At 55.3% G+C, this 23,961-nt stretch overlaps 1 protein-coding gene across 2 annotated transcripts; it reads left to right on the top strand.

Moving 5' to 3' along the window:
- The first annotated feature begins 9,414 nt into the window (after positions 1-9,414).
- Positions 9,415-23,757, top strand: PCDH1 (protocadherin 1). Of its 2 annotated transcripts, none has more exons than XM_028092947.2 (3): positions 9,415-9,454; positions 17,402-18,264; positions 21,432-23,757. In XM_028092947.2, exons 1-3 carry the CDS (start codon positions 9,415-9,417, stop codon positions 23,709-23,711), a joined length of 3,183 nt encoding a protein of 1,060 aa, XP_027948748.2. In that variant the 3' UTR covers positions 23,712-23,757. The 2 variants fall into 2 exon arrangements, with proteins under 2 accessions (XP_027948748.2, XP_087879755.1); XM_088023629.1 differs by lacking the exon at positions 9,415-9,454 and having other exon boundaries at positions 17,428-17,985; positions 18,022-18,264.
- Positions 23,758-23,961: the final 204 nt, after the last annotated feature.

Here is a 23,961-nt window from a genome sequence, read left to right as displayed (position 1 = left end):
CTGGGCTGTGTTAAGATGCCCAATGGAACCAAACAGGGACAGCACTAGGATTGAAGGTGACAGACTGCTCAGCTGGAGGGAACAAGCTTGTGGGGCATCCTGGCCTATCTGATTTCCCACTTTTCCAGAATGTGACTAAGAGCTCATATTTCTGAGTAAGCTTTACATAAGGAACCTCTTCTTCTTCTTTTCTTTCCTTCTTCTTCTTCTTCTTCTTTTTTTTTTTTTTTAAGATTTTACTTATTTATTCAAGTAATCTCTACACCGAGCATGGGGCTCGAAATCATGACCCTGAGACCAAGAGTCACATCCTCCTCTGACTAAGCCAGCCAGGCACACCAAGAACCCCCTCTTCTGTATGTTTCCCGGTAATCAAGATGGAAGATGTATGTTGCTGAGAACATATGATATTGACGGTAATAACAAAAATACTACCAGCTACCATTTATTTGAAACTTACTATATGCCAGGCACTGGGCTAAGCACTTTATACATATTTATGTATTATTATTTCAATTGATTATCCAACCGTCTTGTGAGATAAGTACATATTACTCCTATTTTACAGAAGGGGAACAAGCTCAGAGAGATTAGATCATTGGCCTAAGGTCATACAACTAGGAAGTGGCTAATCCAGGACAGGACTCCTGAGGCCACACTTTTACCCACCAGCATGTGCTACCTTCCACTTTAAGCCCCTAACGAGATGCCAGTCTAGTCCTTATCACTAGACCTTCATATTCACTCAGTAGATATAAACTAAAGGCATTATGGACTTGAGATTGATTGGGGATCTTGGAAGCTGCCATTATTTCCTTGTCCCAGAACCTGGACCCGATTCTTGATTCCTGGAGTCATAGAAGAGGAGAGATGCCAAAACATCTGGAATTGCAGGAGGAAGCAGATATAGATAGCTGGAAGGTGCCAGTTCCTCAGAGTTGCCCAGCAAAACACTCCTGGGCACAGGCACACCTGCTCAAGAGATGGGCCCACTTTAGTCTTTTTCCTCCGTGCTTTTCTTTTTCCCCCTGTGATCCTGGGGGCTCATTTTAGAATGATGGTCTTGAAGCAGGTGACAGGTGAGCCCAGTAAGGCCACATAAACCAAAACCAGTCAGTGTGTGTGGGGAGCTGCCACTGAAAGCAGGCCCTCCTTTCTTGGGACTGCACTCAGGGCCCTAGATTACCATGTACAGCTCCCTGCTGGCAGTGAGAACTGTCTTGGACAATGGATCACGGTCTCTTCTTTTCCCCTCTCCTTAGTACACTGTCTTCAGCTTTGTTCCTCCAGTGATTAGCAGAGCCTGAGCCAAATTAGACCTGGAATCAGTTTAAGACTACTAAGGTCCCAGAGCTCATGTGGCTGAAGTTTGGTCTGTCACAGACACTTTCTGGCTCATCCTTTCAATTTGCATTGATCCTGGTGTTATCTCCTCTAGTTTGTGAACGCCTAAAGGGCAGAGTCCAGTTTAGTTTGAATATGGTCAGCTGGCATGCATCCTGTACTCCTACTTTCTTCTACTGTGTTACAGAGACTAGAAAGCTAGAATACATTTCCCTGACTCCCTCACAGTCACTTGTGTGACTGGAAGACAAAAAGGAGGAGAGGCCTTCTTTCTGCTATTTTGGGCTTGCTGCTGGCAAGCAGGATCTTGTAGACATGGGGTTCTCCTTTAACAGCCATTCCAACTCCCTGTCTCTTCTAATTCCTAGATGGCAAATCTCTGGCAATGTGTTCTTGAGCTCAGTCGTTTCAGTGGTGGCATGTTGAGCTCCATCTTCCTGATCATGGCACATACATAGCTCTCCTTGGTACAGTTACTAGGAGTCTATTCCACAAGTGTTTACACTGTTTTTGTAAGCACTGAATTCTCTATATTAACTTCCTTTCGGTTTAAAATACATAGAGTAGGGGCGCCTGGGTGGCTCAGTCAGTTAAGTGTCTGCCTTTGGATCAGGTCATGATCTCAGGGTCCTGGGATCAAGTCCTGTGTCGGGCTCTCTGCTCAGCTGGTAGTCTGCTTCTCCCTCTCCCTCTCCCTCTGTGCTTTCCCTCTCTCTCTCAAATAAATAGATAATCTTTAAAAAAATACATAGAGTGGTTTCTGTTTTTGCACTGAACCAAGCCCTCAAAGAACTGTGAAATGACATCTTGGAAACCCTGGGCAAAAAAAGCCAGTATGGTGAAGGGGAGGAATCCAGTTGAGCAGAGACAAAAATTCATTATCATAAATCAGCTTCTCTTACTGACGAACAGCAGGCTTTCCCATTCAGAGCAGAAAGATAGGTAGGCAAAGAAATAGACTTCTATTGTAAGGGTCGTATAGCTTACACATAGGGGATAGACAAGCAAATAAGCATACAGTTCAGATAGGACAGTTCAGGGGCGCCTGGGTGGCTCAGTCGGTTAAGCGCTTGCCTTTGGCTCAGGTCATGAGCTCGGGGTCCTGGGATCGAGTCCTGCATCGGGCTCTTTGCTCAGCGAGGAACCTGCTTCTCCCTCTGCCTGCTGCTCCCCCTGCTGGTGCGCTCTCACTCTCTCTCTCTCTCTCTCTCTCTCTCTCTCTCTCTCTCTCTCTGACAAATAAATAAATAAAATCTTCAAATATGACAGTTCAGAAATCTGCTATAGACCGACTGCTGAATGTGAACTCATGTGTGATGTGTGACCCTTAGACACATATACACAAACACACACACACACATATAACTCAGGATTCTCTCCTCTTTTGAAAATTCAACCCCTTTATTCCCTATGATGGCCCCAAATGGGGTTAAGAATCATGTAGAAGGTGAAAGATGCATATGTGTTAGGAGGATAAGAATCAAGGTAAGGTGGTAAGACTGCAGTGAAAGAAAGAAGAATGGAGTGGGAATAATGAAGGAAGAGCTAGAAGTAGGTGGGAGGGTATAATGAGAGTGAACTTAAATTGAAAAGAGGGATGTAGGTGAATGAAGGGGTGTTTTAGGGAAGATAAGCAAGCAAACCAACCTCCTCATTCCTGGATAACTTCATCTCTATTTCACAGTGGCCTGGAAAATCCGAGGCATTAGATATACATTTACTGAACTGGAGAACAAAATTAGGGAGGTTGGAGGAGGCAGGATCACACAGGATGGGTTATGTGTATATTAATAACCACTAACATTTACTAAGTTTTACTATGAGCCAGGCACTCTGCAAAGCACTTACATGCATCATCTTAAATCCACACAAGCACTCTATGAATCAATTATTAAATTATCCCCCATTAGTAGATGAAGAAACTGAGGCCCAGATTGTTGAAGTAACTCATCCAAGGTCACACAGGTAGTAAACGACAGAGTTAGGATTTGAATTCTAACTTGTCTGACTTCAAAACCAGTGTTCCTCACCACTACATCATATGTATTCCCCTTTAAGTCAGGGGTAGGTCCACGCCCCTCCCCCGCCCAGCCAAAAGTTTAGTGGGGACCCCAAAGGACATGGCCCCAGACCTGGCCTATAAGAGAGAAGAGGGCTAGCAAAGGAGGGATGGGGGCAGGCGGCTGGGACAGGGCCAGGCCCCCTGTCTGGGGAGGGACCATATTAAAGCCTCATCTACACAACACAAAGAAAAACAATTTGAAACTTAATCATCTCCCAGAATTATGATCCCTCCCCGCAGCAGGGAGCACATTAGCAGAGCTGAGAAATGATAATTCAGCAGCCCCCAACCCAGCAGGGAGGGAAAGAGAGGAGGAGGGAGAGAGCGGGAGGAGAACTGAAACAGAGGCATGGGGAGAGACTGGGGGCAGGGAGAGGCAGGGCCTGACCTCTCCTGGTTGTTTCTTCTGCCAGGATTGGAGACAGAATTCCAGGGGAGTCGCCTGGTGGCGCTTAACCCTTCAATTCTGCTAAGATAGGGCAGGGGTCAAGTTGCTCCTCAGGTCAGTTCTCAGCACTGATGGATCCCCGGGTCCAGAGCTTCACCCAAGCCCACCCAGGCCAGGTGTGGTCTGTGGTCTTGGCCTGGATGGAGGAGAGCTCCCAAGCCCCCAGAGTCCTGAGCACCCTCCTGTCCCATCAAGGCAAGTCTGCACTCTGTCAGGACCCGAAGTGCTGGACAGCTCCCAGCCCCAGAAAAGTTTCTCTGGGAGAGAGCTGGAGGAGTGCGGCAGTTCCCACTCTGAGGAAAAGCGTGAAGGCTGCTGGGAGCTAATGGGGAAAAGGGCTCGGGGTCGTGAAGGGGTCCCGATGGAGAGCTGGTGGCGATCTGGAGACTGGAGCCCTGGGGGCAACTTCTCCAGACACATTCCTTCCTTCTGAGTCGAGACCCCCCACTGCCCCCACCACCCCCCAGCCCCAGACAATGGTGCCTTCAGCCCCCAGAGATGAATGGGGCCTTTGAGAGCTGCACGCCACGGGGTCAGCAGCGGCCACTGGTCCCGGGGCTGCCCAGCCTCCAGAGCTTGGAGCCACTAGGCTTGAGCTAGTGTGGAGCTCTTAAAGGAGGGAAGGTATCCTCTGGTCCCTGTCTTAGAGAGTGCTGGCTCTGGAGAAGAGTTGCATCCTGGATCAGGCAGTTCCCATTAAAGAGGGATTTTAGGGGATTGGGGAGAGAGGAATCTCCCTTCCCTTGCCAGGGGAGAACACAGTTGGGTGTCCCCTCTTCAGGAGGCAGCAGAACAAGCTGCGTTGGGGACAGAACCTACCAAGCTTTTGCTACCTCCTTTCTCTTTTCCCCAAATCAGGGTCCTACCCTCCCTTTGGACAGGGCAGGCCCTGGGTCTGGTCCCTCCTCCCTGCTCCTGTCTCCCCTCCCCTTCCCACACTGCACAGACTACCCTGTTTCTATGGAGACAGGCCCAGGATGGCTCTGCTGGGAGGGCAAGGCCAGTACTGCTGGGAGTGGAGGAGGAGGGGGTGGATGGGAAAAGGAATTGAAAGTAAGGAGCAGGAGGTGAGTTCTAGCTATTCCCAGGTGGGGACATAGACCTGTTGAAAAACCAAACTTCTACTGTTGGGGGAGAGGACATCAAGAAGGGCGGCCAGAGATACAACTGCAACGATGTGATTGAGGCAGAGTCGAGGAGCTCCTTGTTCCTCCAGTTCTCAGTGCTGCAGACATCTAGAAGGCCCCCTCAGAGGGGAAATGAGTGGGTGAAGAAGGAAGGGAGACAGGTAATACCAAGACCTCTGCCCCTTCCTATTTCACACAAGGCCCTATCATTTTACCTCTCTCTGGGGACATGTTCACTTGAGAGAAGTAGGCCCCCAGGAAACCAGAAGGCAGGAAAGAGGAGTAGAAATGGAACTGGTGTGGGTGTTCAGGGCTGCTCAGGAATCACCCTTAGGTAGCTGGACCTAGAGGTGGCCAGAGGCCTAGGAGTGTCAGATACTTTTGTGGAATCCCTCACTAGCACCTCCACTGAGGTGTTGGGCAGCAGGCCTGAAGGCTGCAACTCCCTCCCTCCATCCATCCAGTCAGGATGTTGGGGTAGGAAGAGAAGAAAGTAGAGGTGGCCAAGTAGGGGTTGGGAGCAGATACGTGGATGAAGCCTAAGGCAGGAGGGGCGAGGAGAAGGGTGGGTCAGTGGGTGTAGATGTGTGTGGCTAGGGCAAGTAGGGAACTTCTTAGGGGCTTGACTGTCAGCTCCTGGGAAGAGAGCCCCAGCCCTCACCCCCTCCTCACGCTCCCACCTCAGGCAAAGCTGCCTAGTGGGGAGGGACTACTGGAAGTCGCAGAGCCCTGGGAGAACGTGTTGTTGGGGGTCTCTTGGGAAGGGACCTCCCAGGTTATCAGGAGTTTCAGCAAAGCTTCCCTGGAGAAGAGGGGGGAGTGAAAGGGGTCCCTTGGGAGCCTTGGGTTTCCTGGACCTGCGCCATGGGCTCTCTCTTGGCCACAGCCCCTAGCACAGCCGGTTTGGTGTTTGCTTATTTTGGTTATTTTTTGATCAGATATTTTGGCGCTGTGCACACTGCCTCCTGTTGCCATGGCAGCCGTGACAGGGGCTGAGGCACCGTGAGAAAAATACCAAAATTAATGAGTGAGCGAAAGTGCAGCCGAGAGAAAAACAAGGTTAAAAAAAGAGTTAAAACAGTAATGAAAACAGGCTTCCCAGCTCCACAGCAGAGCAGCTGCTGAAGCCTCCCCAGAGCGGCAGCCCCCGCCCAGCCTCGGGCTCCTGGCATCTCCCAGACCTCAAGGCAGAACTCGCTTGCCTTCCCCCACCCAGCCATCCACCAGTGCAGCAACAGACACTCAGAACCATCCCAAGCACAACAGTAGATCAGCTTCAACAGCAGATCAGTCCCATCTCCGGTTGCATGCTGCCTCCCAGAACAGCATCCCAGGGAACAGCTTCTCCTCTCCTAGGCAACAGAGTCTGGGCTACAGCCCCCACACAACAGTGGTCCAGCTATATTACTAGGAAATGGCCTCCCAGCTACACTTGAGCTTCAGAGCTATGGCTGCAGGCATAATAGCCTCCCAGCTAGAATCCTGCACACAGTAACAGCACAGCCACCAGCCTGGGCAACAGCATCTTAGCTATAGCCAATCCCTGGTATGCTGTCATCACAGCTATAGCTTCGGGACCAATAGCATCCCAGCTACAGTCGTATACACAACAGTGGCTTTGCTCTTATCCCAGGTAACAGACTTCCTCCCAGGTACAGGCTCCTAGCAACAGCCTCTCATCTCCTAGGACCCAGGCAATGGCTCCAGCTACAGCTCTACCTACGTCATATTTTCGGAGAACTACTTCTTTGCTATGGCCATTCTCAGGGGTGCCAGCCTTACACCTATATCTCCAGGCCCGATGGCATTCCAGTTACAGCCCTCCCCTCGAAATGCACACATGAACACACACATGTACACACACACATGGTTTGGCGACAGACTCTTCAGTAATCTGGTTGTTGTTCTGACTATAGCCTATGCACACCAGCATCGTAGCACTGCAACAGTATTTGAGCTGCCATCAGAAACAACCCCCTTTCTGTTACAGTGCCAGGCCCTACAGCACCCTAGTCCTCTTAGCCATAGCCCATCCCAGGTACACACATATTATAGCAAGAAGCTAAAGCCACAAGAATATCAACCACTCCCCCACGTAGCATCCCCCAGGCTCCAATCCCCAGCAACAGTCTCAGCTGGAATCTCAGACACCATTAGTTTCGGGAGCCCCCCAGTGCTCAGTGCTCTACTTGCCAACCAGGTCCCAGTTTGGTATGAGGCCAGGAGCCTGGCTTCTCTCCTCTTCAGATGCCTCCTCCTAGTCCCTGCCCTTTGCCTGCCCTCCTTTCTGGGGGAGACGGTACCATTCCCATATCTTCATTGCCCCAGGCTCAGGCCCACCTCCCCCCCAGAGCCCAGCCTGGCAGCTGGGGTAGGAGGAGATGGGGAGCAGGGAGAAGAGTAGACACACCCTGTGTTGCTCTGGCCCAGTTCTGCTCCTACCACTTGGTGCAGGATTTGGGTTTGATGGTGGTGGAGCAGGGAGGATGGAGGAGAACATCTGGGAAATTAGCATTTCCTGCCCAGCTCTGCGGCTGCCTATCTTGTTCAGCCCTGAGCAAGGAATGAGAACAGAGGAGCCTTTGAATGGCTCCAAGCAAGCGGACTGGGGAGGGTTTGCTGCAGTGGGCAGTGGGCACATGCTGGGGGCAGGGAGGATTGGGCTGCTCCTCTGTGGAAGATTTCTTCTCTCTGGGCCACTGATTTCTTCCTTGGAGCTGTGCTCAATGATGAGGAGAGTGTGAGTTTTGCAGGGGACAGAGATCGAGAAGCCACTTACAAGACAGATCCTCCTTTCACTAGCGCACCCCATCTCCCATCCAGAGCCTCCCACCTGGGCTCCTGGGGTTGAGGGCTGGGAGTAGGGACTAGAACAGGGTCCAGGCCAGCAAGGGAGGCTGGCTGAGGGGGTACTCCTCCATAAGAGATCTTGGGCAGTCCTTGCTTGCCCCCTTAGCTGGCCAGAGATCCCACCTCACGCTGAAGAGTGTTCCACAGAGAGGTGGGGGGTAGGGGAGAAAAAGGAAAGAGGGAATAAAAGAGCCGTAGGGATGGGAAAATGGGGGAGGACAGGAAAGAGACAGCGGCTATGACAAATAGAGGCCCGGCAACCAGTCATCCCGTAATAGGCCTTTCCAAACCCAGTGCCAGGCCTTGCCAGGGAGAGCCTTCCTCATTCTTCCGTCCTAGGACACCTTGGCTGGGCCTATATGTGGTAAAAGGCAGGGGGTCATATGGAAGTGGGGCACTTTGGAGCCTGGGGTACCAAACCCTAAGCGCAGGAAAGGGAGTTCCCAAGCTCCTCAGAGGCCTCTAGATGGCGCCAGAGAGCCAGAGCTGAGCTGAAGGAACGGAATCCGTGTGAGACACTGCGTGTGACACCGTGTGTGACTCGGTGAGTGTGAGTGTGACAGGGAGCCTGTGGCACTGTGAGGGCGTGTGACACAGGCCGTGACACTGCGCGGCCTCGTGGGGCAGGGACCCGTGTGAGTCTGTGAATGTGTGCATGTCACTGGTAAATATGTGGGGCCACAGCTCCATCCCGCCCTGAGGGCAGGTGACAGGGGGACCCTCCAAAAGCCCGAGCTCTGGCGTGTCACCTCATTCTCACTCTTGTATATTTCCCCCATCCTCATTCTGGAGGAGCCCCCGGGTCCCATTACCCTCCTCCTCCCAAGGTCCCCTCCATAGCCCCACCCCCACGGCTTGCTGCGGCCACCGAGGCTGACCGCTCTGCGGCTTCGGCCAGAGGGGGAGGGGTGGAATTCCCCGGAGCGCAATGGGAAGGGAGGGCCACACCGGGTGATCTGGGGGTCTGCGCGGGAAGAAGGTGGATGTGGAGAAGCAGATGCCCTCCAGGGAAGAAGGCACAGGGGAAGACATTTCCCCGGCGCGACTTCCCAAGAGGCAGCGTAGGGGACAGGTGTTTGAGTGAGGTTAGGAACGGAATTCCGGAGGGGTCCCAGATGGGGGCTCGGGTGGGATAAGTGCAAGGTGAAGACCCAGGGAGGGGGACGGCCCGTGTATCCGGGTCCCGGGGAGTGAGGAGACAGCGAAGGGGGGTCGTGGCTTTGGGGAGCGGTGCTCGGGGTCCCCTCCCAGAGGGACCAGAGAGGTCCCGAGCTCCACCTCCCGGCCCGGAGGGTGGGGGGAGGGCGGGGAGGCGGGAGGGAGGCGGGCAGGCGGGCCAGGAGGGAGGGGAGGGAGGGAGGGGGCGGGCCGGGCTGTGCGCTCCGCTCGCTGCTGGCTCCGCCGCCGCCGCTGCCGCCGCCGCCGCCGCCGCCGCCTCACACACTCGGGGAGCGGGAGCGCGGCGCGGACGCGAAGCCGCCGGGGCTGCTGTGCCCAGAGCCAGCCGGAGCCGCGGAGCCTGAACCGCAGCGCCAGCCCGAGCCGTGCGGAGCCGCAGCCCGGGCCGGGGCCGGTGACGGCTCATGGACAGCAGGGCCGGCGGCCGGCGCTGCCCCGAGGCGGGTAAGGATCCGGTGGCGGTGGAGGCAGCGGCGGCGGCTCCCGGTCGGGAGCGGCCATAGCCGGCGGGAGCTGAGGGAGGGGCGCTCAGCCGAGCGAGGCCGCGGGGGCCCAGGCGGTGCTCAGCTCGCCGGGGCTGAGGTGGGGGCGGCTGGGAGCTCGGACCGGGGGTTGAGGTCTGGGCATCCCGGCCTCCAAAGTCCGCGGCGAGAAGCGGAGCGAGGAGAGGGGGTGCTGAACCGGACCTCTGCCTCGGCGTCCCGCACCCCTGCGCGTTTGGAGCCGCGGGGAATAAGGGGACTCTAGGAGCGCGCCGAATGGAGGTGGTTGGGGGAAGCGCGCAGCCCCCAGTTTGAGGTGGGGGGGCTCCCCGAGGACGAAGCAAGCAAGGACCCTCATACACAACGTACACACACACTTGTTGGGCGACCAGCTCGGATCACCCAGGCGCTTCCAGCTCCCCGCGGGCACCCGGAGGGCCAGACCACGGACATATGTACACGCATACATACATCCGTACATATGTGCACACAGACATACCTCCCGCACGCCAGCGCCCACTGGGGTACCGTCACTAGCTCACAATCCGCTTCAGCGTCTGCACGCTCAGCAGCACCGACACACAACCCGTGGCCATAACAGCAACAGAACACAACCGGGTGTGACATCCGGCGACATGAGCACACAAACACAATCCCGTGCCCTCATGGACGAGTGTCGCGGCCACAGTTCGCAAATGAACACTCAAAACCTAACCTCGCACGTACATATTCCTTTAAGGAACACACCCTAACATAAATTTTGTTACCCACTCCTTGGCCAGAACACAGATGCACAACACAGGTCTCGCTTGCCCCCCTCGACTGCACCCACATAAACACAACCCCAGTGTCTCAGCACACGCCTTGACGGCACACACCCTAACACAGAAAGTAGAACCTACAGCGGCGCCTCACGGGGCGCAAACACAGAATCCACTGCTTCACACATCTTAACACTGGGTGTCACACACACCTTGCACCAACAGTGTCACATTACACCTTGCAGCCTATACACACAAACACACATACTCAGTCTCTCTCCCTCGGAGGCCAGATTCGGTCCGGGGAAGCCGAGGGGAGGTCCGGCGAGCCCCTAGCGTCCCTTCATCTTAATCACGACATTGTTATTGTGACTATCAGCACCGCGGGAACCCTGGGGGCTGGCCGGACCGGCTTCCCAGCCTGCGTCTCCCCCACCCCCACTCTGGGGCCGGGCGGCCGGGTATTCCCGGAACTGGCTGGACTGGCAGGCCCGCCATCCCGGCTCCCGTGGGCTTCAAGGCCCTAGGTCCCTTTGCAGAGGGTGCAAGGCTGGGGCGGTGTTTGCGACCCCCTTCGGGCCATTTAGCTGCGTTCTGCGAGCCACATGGGTCCCCAGCACACCTGGGTCCCGCACACCTGTGTCCCTCTCATACCTGGACGCCCTTTGTGCCAGGTGCCGGCTGCAGGCCAGAGTCGGGTGTGCGGGCAAGGCCCGGGGGCCCGAGGGGAGATCGCGGCACGCGCAGGAGCAGAACTGGTAGGCGAGATGGACTCAGCTACCCTTGGGAGCCCAGACTTCTGGCCTCAGTTTCCCCAGCAGTGATTGGCTACTGTTTCTTCTAGCTGGGAATATTCGGTGTAGCGTCGAGGTCTTTGAGGATTGCGCGCGGGGCAAAGACCCCTTTCCGCTAGCCGTGAGAGGGTCCGTTTCAGGAGAATGTCCCCACCCGGCCTGGCTCGCCACGCTTTGTGATTCCGGCTCCGGCTCCCTCCCCGCCCCCTCCCGGCGCCCGCTGCTCGGCGGGAGCCGACGCCCGCTTGCTGGGGACCCTAGGCAGAGGGCCGAGATGCGGAGGAGGAGGGATTCCCCGTGGCGGCCCTTGGGGCAGGGGGCGCAAGGGGCCCACTGGCCGAGACACGTTCTCACCGCGCCCCCGCCTCGCCTTGAGCTCCCGGAGGCCCTGTGTCACTGGAGTGGGGGTGGGGCCGCCCGAGTCCGAGGATGGTGGAGGAACAGCCGTCCCCCCGCCCCCCACACACACACTGCTGCGTCCTCTGGGAGGAGACGCCCGCGCTCTGGGTGTGTGCGGGGAGCACCCGCTGACCACAGCGGTGTGGACAGGGGGCTGCCCCGGCGGCGACGGAGTCCAGGACATCGTGCGGGAAGACGGAGGGAGCCTTCCATTACCCGCTCTGAGCCAATCTTCGGTAGCTGCCGGGAAAGAGGGCGCTCAGAAGGGGTTTGTGACAGCCTAGAGGTGGGGGCTACTTGCTTGATGGGGAGGTCTAGGAGGATTGAAATCTGTAATTACAACCAGACCAGGGCGTGGAACGGAATCAGAGAAGAGGAGTGAGAGGGGCCTCCAGAGATAGGCAGGGGTCATGTAGTAGGGGATCTGCTTTCAGTTCTGGCAGCTTTTAGTTTCCCCTGTCTGCCCCAAGCCAGTTCCCAGAGAGACTTCAGCTCTGGGAAGAGGGTGTCTTGCTGGTCTGGCATCTTCCTGGCTGAGGGGCTGCTGCTGTGGCTACTTGGTCAGGGGATCTGGGCTAGAGAGAGATGGGAGGAGAGGGGTGGAAGCACCGGGAAAGGGCCTGGGGGTGAGGGTAGGAGACGGAGGAGGCCCTTCTGGTATGGTAGGGAGGGGGCCATGGCTCCCTGACCATGAGCAAGGAGAGCTGGTGCTGCAGAGTGAGATTCTTTCCACAATGTATTGAGCACCTGCTGGCTGTATCTGCCAGGGCCTGTAGTGGGTGGTGAGGATGCAGTATAGTGGTAAGGTACACACCAACCTTGTTTTCCTAGGTCTTCCCAACTAGCAGCGGATGGGTTCGTTTGTTTACTGAACCAAGGAGCACCTACTGTGTGCCTGGTGCTGGAAATAAAATGTTCTGTTCAGTTATTTTATATGTATACTGGTCCTTCATAATATAATAGATCTGAATGCCACAGATCTCATCTCCCAAATAACTTCCAAGAGGCAGAATTGGTTATTTCCATTTCACATATGGAAATAGGTTCAGAAAGGTGAAGTCACCTGGCCAAGGCCACATGGCTAGGAAGTGGTGGAGCAAGGGTTGGAACCCCAACATTCTGACTCCAGAATGCAGGTGCCTGGAAGCCCTGCAGAGGCTAATAGAGGGTTGTGAGAGAGAGGGGAGAGGAGCTGAGGGCTGTGCACTTGCTCACTGTGGGAAGCCTCTGAACAGCTCCACCCCACACAGCCCTGCTAAGCCCTACCCTGCTCTCCCAGAGGTTGGCTTTGTCCCTCGGTTTTTGTGCCCACGGTGGCAGTGGCTACCGTGTAAGAGTGCAGGGGTAAGGCTGGGGGGTCAGGGCTGACTTGGTCACTGGGACACGGATGGCTGCCTCTGGGTGTTTCAGCATTCAGCAGAAAGTGGACCCTGGTCCCTGAGGTGGGCTGGAAATGAAGGATCCAGGGGAGCCCTCACTGCTATCTTCCCCGCCCCCCCCAACAATGTTGACACAGATGGCGGTTTCCTTGGGCTTCCCTGGACTCTGCCCCCTCATACCTCACTGCTGTCCTCAGGCCTGAGAAGAATGAGTCATGGTTTGCCCTGCAGCTCTGCTTCTCAGGGTCCTGGGTGCCTATGTCACTGGGCAGAGGTGGGGACACCCTTGCCAGGAAGGCAGCAAGGACAGATAAGGAGCTAATGGCTTCAGAAGCTGCCACCTGGGACTAATGACGCTCCATAACCAAACCATACCCGGGCAAAGTTCAGGGATGGGGGGGCAGGGGTGAGGAAGGGCTGCCTCACTGCTGCTCCTGGCCCCTCTGACTCTGTCCCTGCATCCCCAGGGCCTCTGGGTGGGGGGAGGGGACAGCTTCAGGCTGGGAGGCTTGGGGTTGTTCAGGCCTTGAACCCTAAGCCCTCTCTCTTTCTTTCCTTTGCCAGGCAAGTTTGGCAGCCCAGGGATGGGGTGGGGTTGGGGGGTGCTACTCAGCCAACATATTCTAGCCTCTGAGACGTCTGTGGGTTTTCCTTCTCCCCTATCCAGCCTTTTCCCCAGACTCTGGGATGTGAAGAGGCATTCTTATTTCTCAAATCTTGACTCAGCTTACTACTTCTGTGACCTGAGACAGTTCATGGTTCTTTCTTAGCCTCAATTTTATCATCTGTACAAGGGAGGCAGTGTGGTAATAAAGTACCCATCTCGGAGGGTGGAGAGGATTAGATGGGATAATGTATGTAAATGCAGTTAAGACCTCAGGGAGTGTTAGCTGGGATGATGATGGCAACGGCAGTGATGATGATGGCAAAGGTGACAGAATTTGCACTTCTTTCTCAACTCCAGGGGACCTAGTACATCTCTGAGATAGTCTTTCCCTGATAGTGCATCCTGTTTCCTCCACCCTACTGCCAGGGGGTTTCTCCAGGTCCCTCCCCCAGAATCAGAATTCCGGGAAGGGGGGGCAGATGATACTCATTTTAAAGGAATGTTCCAGGTGCTTCATGGGCCTTAAACCATCTTCAACCCTTGCTTTCACTCTGGGTAGCCACCCCTCCAAACCCGTGTTCCCCTAAATTCCTACCTCCCAGAAACACCCTTTTCCCCATACCTTCCTGGCCTTGGATATTTCTCTGTGGTTTCCTTTCCAACTCTGAGGTTGTATACCATAATACCTTTCCTGATTCCTCTGCTGGCTGGAGGTAAGGGATCTTCTAAGGGTGAATGAGTGAGACAGAAAAAGAATATGTATGGTGGGGAGGGGGGCTTCCAGTATCTGTGTGCCTGGGAGGCCTGAGGGGTCAGAGCCCTGGGTTTTGACCCTGAGAGGGGGAAGGATGGGCTTAATCTGTAGCTCTTTGAGCTGCTACAAATCAAAGTCACCCTGACTCTGTCAGATCACAGACCTCTGAATTTATAGCCAAAATTTGTGAGCATTCATTTTTCTTGGAAAAATCTGCCCCATAGTTTCCTAAAATTCATGAAGGGGGCTGTGATCTAAAAAGGTTAGGAATCCCTGTTCTGGAGAGTGAGTGAGGCAAGCAGTCACTGCTTTATTTCTCCTCTGTGTCAGGTTTAGGGTAATTCCCATATAACCCCCACCCTGCCAAGACTTATGCATGGCATTGGTGTGCCGAATGATCCACTGTGTGTGTGCCATGGGGGCAAGGCAGGCTAAGGTACCCAGAAGGGAATGAGGTTCTCTGGAGACAGTCCTCAGGGAGTGTTTGGGTTGGAGCTTGAAAGTAAGATGAGCCCTGTGCCAGGTCCATGCAGGTAGATGGGAAGTGGCTGGAGGGTGGATCCATATGGAGCATTAGATAAATTCCTCCTTCCTTTAAAGAGGTTTAGATTGCAACTAGGAACAAGCACACACACTAATCTGATAACAGTCTCATATACATTGAGCACTTTACTGCCAAGGAGTGACCAGGGAGGAGGTGCGGTTTAGGAGTGCTATGTGAAGGAAGTGAAGTGTTTGACTTGTGTAAGGAGTCTGCATTCACTGAGCATTTGCCGAGAGTCTACTACGGACCTAAACAGAGAAGGATTAAATTTGACGCCAATAGGTTCTTGATGGAGTAAGGGAATTAGGCAAGGAAATAAGCAGTGACCACCCAGAAAGTGCCAGGATAGGCTAAACCTGGGAGCTAAAGTAGTCCTTCAGGAGCTCTTACTGAGTGCCTACTGTATGCCAAGTCCAGGGCAGGGTCCTGAGGATGTAGGAGCAAACAAAGCAGAGGCTCTCTTCTCTGCTCAGTCTTGTAGGAAAGACAATTGACAAATGATTTCTCATATAACAGCTACATAACTACAATTGTAAGTGCTGTAAGGGAGCATTTGTTGAGTACTTCATATGTGTGCTAGGCATTTAGCCCACATGATCTCAAACTCCCTAGGAAATAGGTGGTGTTATTCCCATTTTACAGATAAGGAAACTGAGGCCCTAAACCATTTTTCCCCTGCTCAGCACCCAGGAAATGGACAGTTGGGGTTCTCCTCAGACTGTCTGATGTCTTCTCCACCCTGATTCCTTACATGTGCCAAATGATTACAATCAAACAAAAATGACAAACGGTCATTGAGTTTGAGCTGTTGTGAGCTCCACGATAGCAGATTGAGTCTATCTTGTATGCTGCTGTGTCCCAGTGCCCAGGACAGAGCCTCGCACATTGTAAGTGCACAGTAAACAGTTGTTGAATGCGTGGTGCTCAGCTCTGTGAACATGTGTGGGTTGGGGCAGGGGAATGAGTGTAGGGAGTGTGGCCCTACCTTCAGGAAGTCTGGCATTCTTCCGGGGAGCCAGAGAACACAGGCATAGGTGCACAGTACTGGGACTGAACAACACAGGCAGGTGGGCGGGGTCCGGGCAGCTCAGTGATTCATTGCCTTGGGATTGGGGCAGACAATAGTGGCTGTGAGTTGGAGAAAGGAGAAGTCACCGTGGGCTGGAGAGGCCTGGGAAGGCTTCCTGGGGGACCAGAGCCTGCTTTCAGTGGGGTAGGTGTGGTCTATGACAAGGATGGGTAGGATTTCCAGGTGGGGGGGCAGGTATTTCAGATGCAAGTGGGGAGATGGGGAGAGGAGAGGGAGCCTGAGCCCTCTGCTGAAAATGCAGGGCCTGACTTTGGATTTGAATAGAGGGGCTGGCCATGATTTGGTTGGAGAGAAGGAAGGGGTCAAGACTGGGGCAGTAGGAGGTCTGGCTGGGGTCTGCAAATGCATAGCCTCAAAGCTGGTGGGGGGAGATGGGTGGAAGTGGGTTATTGGGGTGATGAGTGTGCAGCTTGTAGTTGGCTATGGCATACAGCGCTCCAATTGGAAGGATTTGGGGGTGGGCACGGAGAAGCAGGTCAGAGATGGGACTGGACCCGTCAAAGGGGGCGGGGCCAGGTATGAAATAGGGGCCAGATGTTTGTGGGGAGAGGGATCAAATAGGAGCCAGATGTTTACTGAGAGACTGGGAGCCGAGCTTGGAGGGGAGTGGTCAGGAACAGGCTGGTGGTGGCATTGGCAGCTCTGTCCCAGTTAGACCTGCTGGGCTCGCAGTTGCTAAGGACAGGCCAGGGCAGCTCCCAATGCCAATTCCAGGGCTAGTCAGCCCTGACCACAGTCCTGACCCCAATCTTGACCTCTACACTCTTTTGCCACACACCTGTCAGTGTCTCCCCTCCTCCCAGTGGAAACATCGGGAGGAAGGGAGGAGGCGGCCAGGGAACCAAGCCGGGGGCAGTATGTGTTTGGGGGGGAGGTGGGTAGCTAACTCCTACTCTTCAGCTCTATAGCTGTTTCCAAGTCTTGATGGGTGCCTAGTTTAAGCTGGCCCTTCATGGGGATGGGGGCATTGGGCGCTCTGGGTGATTACTGTCAGAAAAGAGGGACTTGACGTGTCATATCTCATACGCATATACTGACTGGCACCTCAGAAGGAAGAGAAATGAGACGTCTTTCCGCTCCCTCCAGCCATCCTGAGTGGCCCTCAGTGTGGGGTCCAGGGAACATAAGGGGTGCCTGTGTCTCTTTCCTACCATGTACGTGGGGGGTGCTTCAGGGCTTACCCTTCCACTTGCTGTCTCTCCGTATCTCAGTATCAAGGTAATTACCATGGGTGACTAAGGCAAGGTGCTGGTGAGAAGGAGGTGTTGGGCGAAGCACAGACTGGAGAGCAGGGAGGAGGGAGGGGTAGGAGGGTCAGGGCGTTCCATGGGCGGGAGCTGCTCTAGACCTGGTCCAGGCCCTTACCGGCTCCTCCAGCTGGGGCAGACGCTGCTGCTACACCCAGCTGTGGGTGAAACTCAGGGTTCTGGGTTCTGGCATCGGGGTTCTGGGCTGGGGCTGAGCTCTCGTCATGGGATAGCATATAGATGGCAGGGGGAGAGTCCGGGCCTGGCTTGGGCAACCCTCAGGGCCAGGTTCCTCTTCCCAGCTGACCTCCTGTTTTGCCTCTCCTCCTTGCAGCCTTCCTGATTCTAGAGCCTGCCAGGATGGGGCCCCTGAGGCCCAGCCCAGGCCCCGGGGGGCAACGGGTGCTACTGCCCCCCTTGCTGCTGGCACTGCTGCTTCTGCTGGCGGCATCCCCAGGCCATGCCACTCGGGTGGTGTACAAGGTGCTGGAGGAACAGCCACCCAACACCCTCATTGGGAGCCTTGCAGCTGACTATGGTTTTCCAGATGTGGGCCACCTGTACAAACTAGAGGTAGGCGCCCCATACCTGCGGGTGGACGGCAAGACAGGAGACATCTTCACCACTGAGACGTCTATCGACCGCGAGGGGCTCCGTGAATGCCAGAACCAGCTCCCTGGTGAGCCTTGCATCCTGGAGTTTGAGGTGTCTATTACGGACCTGGTGCAGAATGGCAGTCCCCGGCTGTTAGAGGGCCAGATAGAGGTACAGGACATCAATGACAACACGCCCAACTTCGCCTCGCCTGTCATCACGCTACCCATCCCTGAGAACACCAACATCGGCTCACTCTTCCCCATCCCGGTGGCTTCTGACCGCGATGCTGGCCCCAACGGTGTGGCATCCTATGAGCTGCAGGCCGGGCCCGAGGCCCAGGCACTATTTGGGCTTCAGGTGGCAGAGGACCAGGAGGGGAAGCAGCCACAGCTCATCGTGATGGGCAACCTGGACCGGGAGCGCTGGGATTCCTATGATCTCACCATCAAGGTGCAGGACGGTGGCAGCCCCCCACGCGCCAGCAGTGCCCTGCTGCGAGTCACTGTGCTTGACACCAATGACAACGCCCCCAAGTTCGAGCGGCCCTCCTACGAGGCTGAACTGTCTGAGAATAGCCCCATTGGCCACTCGGTCATCCAGGTGAGAGGTCCCTCCATCTAACTGTCAGGGTTCCCACCTTTAGAAACGGGAGCTCAGCCCCACCTGGTGAGAGTGCCCTTCACTTAGGGGTAAACTGCCAGGATACTGTGGCAAGAGCTCTTCCCCCCAGCCCCCAACTGGCGAGACCTTCCTATCCCAGCAGGTGGTATTATTTTCCTCTATCAAGCTACTTAGTACAGGGGCACCTGGGTAGCTCAGTGGGTTAAGCATCTGCCTTCAGCTCAGATCATGATCCCGGGGTCCTGGGACCGAGCCCCGCGTCGGGCTCCCTGCTCAGCGGGGAGCCTGCTTCTCCCTCTCCCTCTGCCCACCCTCCCCACCCATGCTCACATGCTCTCTCTTGCTCACTCTCAAATAAATAAATAAGATCTTTAAAAAAAAAAAGGCTACTTAGTAAGAGTGATATAGCACAGGAACAGCAGTCCCCCCACCTCCCCGAAGCAGACTCAAGTTGGAGAAACTTTGGAGAAGTGAAACCCCCTCCCAAGTCAAATGATACCCTCCTCCCTAGCCAGGCGAGCCAAGTTGGAACAAGAACAACCTCTCCAGAGATGAGAATTATCTTCCCAACCAGCACCCTTTAGCCAGATGAGATTTTCCTGAAGCTAGAGGACAGAGCCTTTCTTTGCCTCTCTCTCCCTGACAGTCAGATGAGATTATTTTAGCCAAGTGAGTCCGCAGAGTTCTAGAAAACTGCATTCAGATGTCTTGTCTGTACACCAGCTTCCTTCCCTAGGCACAGGGTGCTCATGAGTGTGGGGTGCTTGGCTCAGTGGGGGGTCGGTTGCCTCTGCTGAAGTTCTCAGCATGGGAACTGCCCCAGGGGCTGGGCAGCTTGGTGGGGCCAGGGCCAGGGAGGGAGCAAAGAAAGCGTCCCTGCAGACAGGTGGGCGTATCTCCCGCTGTCATCTCAGCCCTGGCCTCCTGCCAGCCCCAGCTCCTTTCTCCTTCCCCCTGGGCTGGAGCTGTCTGTCTTTGAAGTGAGGGAGCTGAGGAGGGCTCAGCCTGCCCTGTACACCGTTATGGTCCTGGGAAACCCTTCCTTCTGTGTCCTTAAACTGAAGCGGGGCATGGGGAGAAGTTTTAGCCTTTTTTTTAGAGGCTGGTGGACTTGAACATGTAGAAGAGAGTCTGAGGAAGAAAAGGGAGACAGACAGTCAGAGTTGGTGAATAATAACAGCCTGGGTGCCAGGCACTGTTCTGAACACATTATGTATATTATGTCATGGAATCCTCACAGTACAAGGTAAGCATTATCCCCATTTCACCGATGGGAAACTGAGCCCACAGAGATTTGGAAACCTGCCTGATCTCACACAGCTGATGTGTTCCCATCCCACTCTGGCTACATCCAACAGTCTGGCTTCAAAGCCTGTGCGTGTTGTAATAGCTATACCCCCTTCCAGTGGGCCGAAGCAGGAGAGTGGGGCAGAGACGGGGTTCGGGAAGGGGCAGAAAAGAGAGAATGGGAAAGAGGCAGAAAGAGCTGAGCAAGGCTGGGAGGGCAACAGGGCAGAAGTGAAGAGTCACGGAGACAAAGGGACGTAAGATGGTGGGAGAGGTAGATAAGAAGCCGGGTAACCAGTCTAGAGACAGGGAGAAGTGGGAATCCTAACAAAAAGTAGGTGACGGAGAGATAGACTGGGGGCAGGGCGGGCGACGAGAAGAAACAGAGTTTGGCTCTCACAGGGGTAAACAGGGCCGGGGGTAGCTGGGATGCCCTGCCCAGGTTTCTCCACTGTTGAAAAAGTCCTGGTGCCCGACAGGAAGGAGAGAAGACTAGCAGTGGTTTGAGACCCCACTAGATGAAGTGCCCAGCATTGTGTTACCACTGATTTTCAGAGATGGACAGGTGGATGGGCAGATGAAAAGAAGTATAAATGCTATTTAGGGAGCACTTGCCACGTACCAGGCAGTGTTAGGCATTTTTACAAGTATTATTTAATTCCCACCACAGCCCTGTGAAATAGGTCCTATTATTATCCCATTTTATACATTTGTAGACTGAGGCTTGGGGTGATTGAGTAATTGGCCTAAGGTCACATAGTTGGGAAGTGGTAGAGCTGGGATTTGAACCCAGGACTCTTCTGCGGTGCTCCTCAGAGATTCTGCCAAGTTATAGCTGTCCTGCCCTCCCCGTTTCCCCCCATACACCCACCCCTACTGCCAGCACATTCTGCCTGACTGTGACATGATTCCAACCCTCTGTTTCTCCCTGACCAGCGGTACCTCATGGCCATTCCCACCAGGTTCCTGCTGCCCCATCACCACCCATGTTTGTATAGACTTGGGCTGAGTGTGCGTCGGCATTGGCGTGGGAGGGCGTGCCCACTGCAAAGGGACAGACAGTTCATTGTTTGATGCTGGGATCCCAGCCCGCTGTGAGCAGGCTCTGTGGCCTGCACCAGCCCCTCCCTCTCGGCCGCAGGCTCAGCCGCCCAGATTCCTCAAGTTGGTGCCTAGCCAGCGCCAGCCAGGAGAGAAAAGCTGCTGAAACAGGTTTCCCCGGTTTGAGAGAAGCAGTGGCCCGGCAGGCTCCTTCTGACCCCTATCCCTACCTGGCTGCTTTCAAAAGAAATCCCCTCACCTGTGGCCTCCAGGTGGGCCTGTGGGTCTCCACTCATGCACAAACACACACGTGCACAAACACCTACCTTCTCACACATTAACATATACTCCCAGTCTCAGAACACATGTATATGCATGCACGCATATTATAACGCACGTATGTCATGCAGACATACCACTTCTACTACTCACACCTCTGCAGCCCTTCGGAAGGGTTGAAGGCCAGTTTAATTGGGTGGAAAGGCTGCCCCAGTTGCTAGTTGGATCCTTATCCCCATGTTTGGGCACACTAGTACCGGGATGGTAAGCAGAGTCGAACTGTGCCCCGTCCCACCTCTGCTAGTTGCTTGTAACAGGGGGGACGGTCTGCAGGCTGCGTCTGTGCTCCTCAGGGAAAGAGATCAGTACTATCTGCCGCGTGTCAGCGTTGGGGAAAGGGCAGTCTATGTGCTGCTTTTGGAAAGGGTGCCGCATGAGATGAGTTCTGTCTGCCGTGCTCATGGCAAAGGCAGCTCACATGTCCCTGGATGTGCTATCCCGGGACTAACCCATCCCCGTTTTCCTCCCCTGCCCTGCAGGTGAAGGCCAATGACTCGGACCAAGGTGCCAACGCGGAGATCGACTACACATTCCACCAGGCGCCCGAGGTGGTGAGGCGTCTTCTGCGACTGGACAAGAACACTGGACTTATCACTGTGCAGGGCCCTGTGGATCGTGAGGACCTAAGTACCCTGCGCTTCTCGGTGCTCGCCAAGGACCGAGGCACCAACCCCAAGAGTGCCCGTGCCCAAGTGGTGGTGACCGTGAAGGACATGAACGACAATGCCCCCACCATTGAGATCCGGGGCATAGGGTTGGTGACCCATCAAGACGGGATGGCTAATATCTCGGAGGACGTGGCAGAGGAGACAGCCGTGGCCCTGGTGCAGGTATCTGACCGAGATGAGGGAGAGAATGCAGCTGTCACCTGTGTGGTGGCAAATGACGTGCCCTTCCAGCTACGCCAGGCCAGTGAGACGGGAAGTGACAGCAAAAAGAAATACTTCCTGCAGACCACCACTCCACTCGACTACGAGAAGGTCAAAGACTACACCATAGAGATTGTGGCTGTGGACTCTGGCAACCCCCCGCTCTCCAGCACCAACTCGCTCAAGGTTCAGGTGGTGGACGTCAATGACAACGCCCCTGTCTTCACCCAGAGCGTCACTGAGGTCGCCTTCCCAGAGAACAACAAGCCGGGTGAAGTGGTCGCCGAAGTCACCGCCAGCGATGCCGACTCGGGCTCTAATGCAGAGCTGGTTTACTCTCTGGATCCTGAGCCAGCCGCCAAGGGCCTCTTCAGCATCTCGCCTGACACTGGAGAGATCCGGGTGAAGACATCCCTTGATCGGGAACAACGGGACAGCTATGAGTTAAAGGTGGTGGCAGCTGACCGGGGCAGCCCCAGCCTGCAGGGCACAGCCACCGTCCTTGTCAATGTGCTGGACTGCAATGACAATGACCCCAAGTTTATGCTGAGTGGCTACAACTTCTCAGTGATGGAGAACATGCCGGCGCTGAGTCCAGTGGGCATGGTGACTGTCATTGATGGGGACAAAGGGGACAATGCCCGGGTACAGCTCACGGTGGAGCAGGACAATGGTGACTTTGTTATCCAAAATGGTACGGGCACCATCCTCTCCAGCCTGAGCTTTGATCGGGAGCATCAGAGCACCTATACCTTCCAGTTGAAGGCGGTGGACGGTGGCGTCCCACCTCGCTCAGCTTACGTCGGCGTCACCATCAATGTGCTGGATGAGAATGACAATGCGCCCTTTATCACCGCCCCTTCCAACACCTCCCACCAGCTGTTGACCCCCCAGACACGTCTTGGTGAGACGGTCAGCCAGGTGACAGCTGAGGACATCGACTCCGGTGTCAATGCTGAGTTGACCTACAGCATTGCTGGTGGCAACCCTTACGGACTCTTCCAGATTGGGTCACACTCAGGAGCCATCACCCTTGAGAAGGAGATTGAGCGGCGCCACCACGGGCTGCACCGCCTGGTGGTGAAAGTCAGTGACCGTGGCAAGCCCCCGCGCTATGGCACGGCCTTGGTCCACCTTTATGTCAATGAGACCCTGGCCAACCGCACACTTCTGGAGACCCTGCTGGGCCACAGCCTGGACACGCCACTGGACATCGACATCGCTGGGGATCCAGAATACGAGCGCTCCAAGCAACGTGGCAACATCCTCTTTGGTGTGGTGGCCGGTGTTGTGGCCGTGGCCTTGCTCATCGCCCTGGCAGTGCTCGTGCGTTACTGCCGGCAGCGGGAGGCCAAGAGTGGCTACCAGGCCGGTAAGAAGGAGACCAAGGACCTGTATGCCCCCAAGCCCAGCAGCAAAGCCTCCAAGGGAAACAAAAGCAAGGGCAAGAAGAGCAAGTCCCCGAAGCCTGTGAAGCCAGTGGAAGATGAGGACGAGGCGGGGCTGCAGAAATCCCTCAAGTTCAACCTGATGAGCGATGCCCCCGGAGACAGCCCCCGCATCCACCTGCCCCTCAACTACCCACCGGGCAGCCCTGACCTGGGCCGCCACTACCGCTCTAACTCCCCACTGCCTTCCATCCAGCTGCAGCCCCAGTCACCCTCGGCCTCCAAGAAGCACCAGGTGGTGCAGGACCTGCCACCCGCAAACACATTTGTGGGCACTGGTGACACCACGTCCACGGGCTCTGAGCAGTACTCCGACTACAGCTACCGCACCAACCCCCCCAAATACCCCAGCAAGCAGGTAGGCCAGCCCTTGCGGCTCAGCACACCCCGGCCCCTACCCCACCCCTACCATGGGGCCATCTGGACCGAGGTATGGGAGTGACAGAGCAGTTGCATCAGACCTGTGGGCTCACCAGCCCGTAGGGGCCAACCCAAGCCAGTGGTGGGAGGTGGGACCAAAGATCTGGGGAGGCCGGGGCCTTGGTGATGACCCTTCTGCCTTGCCCAGGCGCAGAGGGTTAGGCTGAGTGCAAATTGAGGGAGGGTGTGCTCTGTGGCATCCTCCTTCTTGCCCCCTCCCCACTGGGAGAGGCCTGTGACTGTCAGTTCCCGAGACACTAGACCAGCTGCTG

The sequence above is a fragment of the Eumetopias jubatus genome, unplaced genomic scaffold (genome assembly GCF_037043125.1).
Source record: "Eumetopias jubatus isolate StellerSeaLion01/CBP00866 unplaced genomic scaffold, mEumJub1_p1.0 scaffold_5, whole genome shotgun sequence".
Classification (NCBI taxonomy): domain Eukaryota; kingdom Metazoa; phylum Chordata; class Mammalia; order Carnivora; family Otariidae; genus Eumetopias; species Eumetopias jubatus.
Note: the sequence above shows the minus strand (reverse complement) of the source record. Positions and strands in the feature narration are given on the sequence as shown.

Bases quoted from the DNA above. Each gene is read 5' to 3' on its own strand.
- PCDH1 (XM_028092947.2), top strand. From the start codon at position 9,415: ATGGACAGCAGGGCCGGCGGCCGGCGCTGCCCCGAGGCGG. The intron at 9,455-17,401 runs GTAAGGATCCGG...TCCTCCTTGCAG, and splicing joins CCGGCGCTGCCCCGAGGCGG to CCTTCCTGATTCTAGAGCCT. The intron at 18,265-21,431 runs GTGAGAGGTCCC...CCTGCCCTGCAG, and splicing joins TTGGCCACTCGGTCATCCAG to GTGAAGGCCAATGACTCGGA.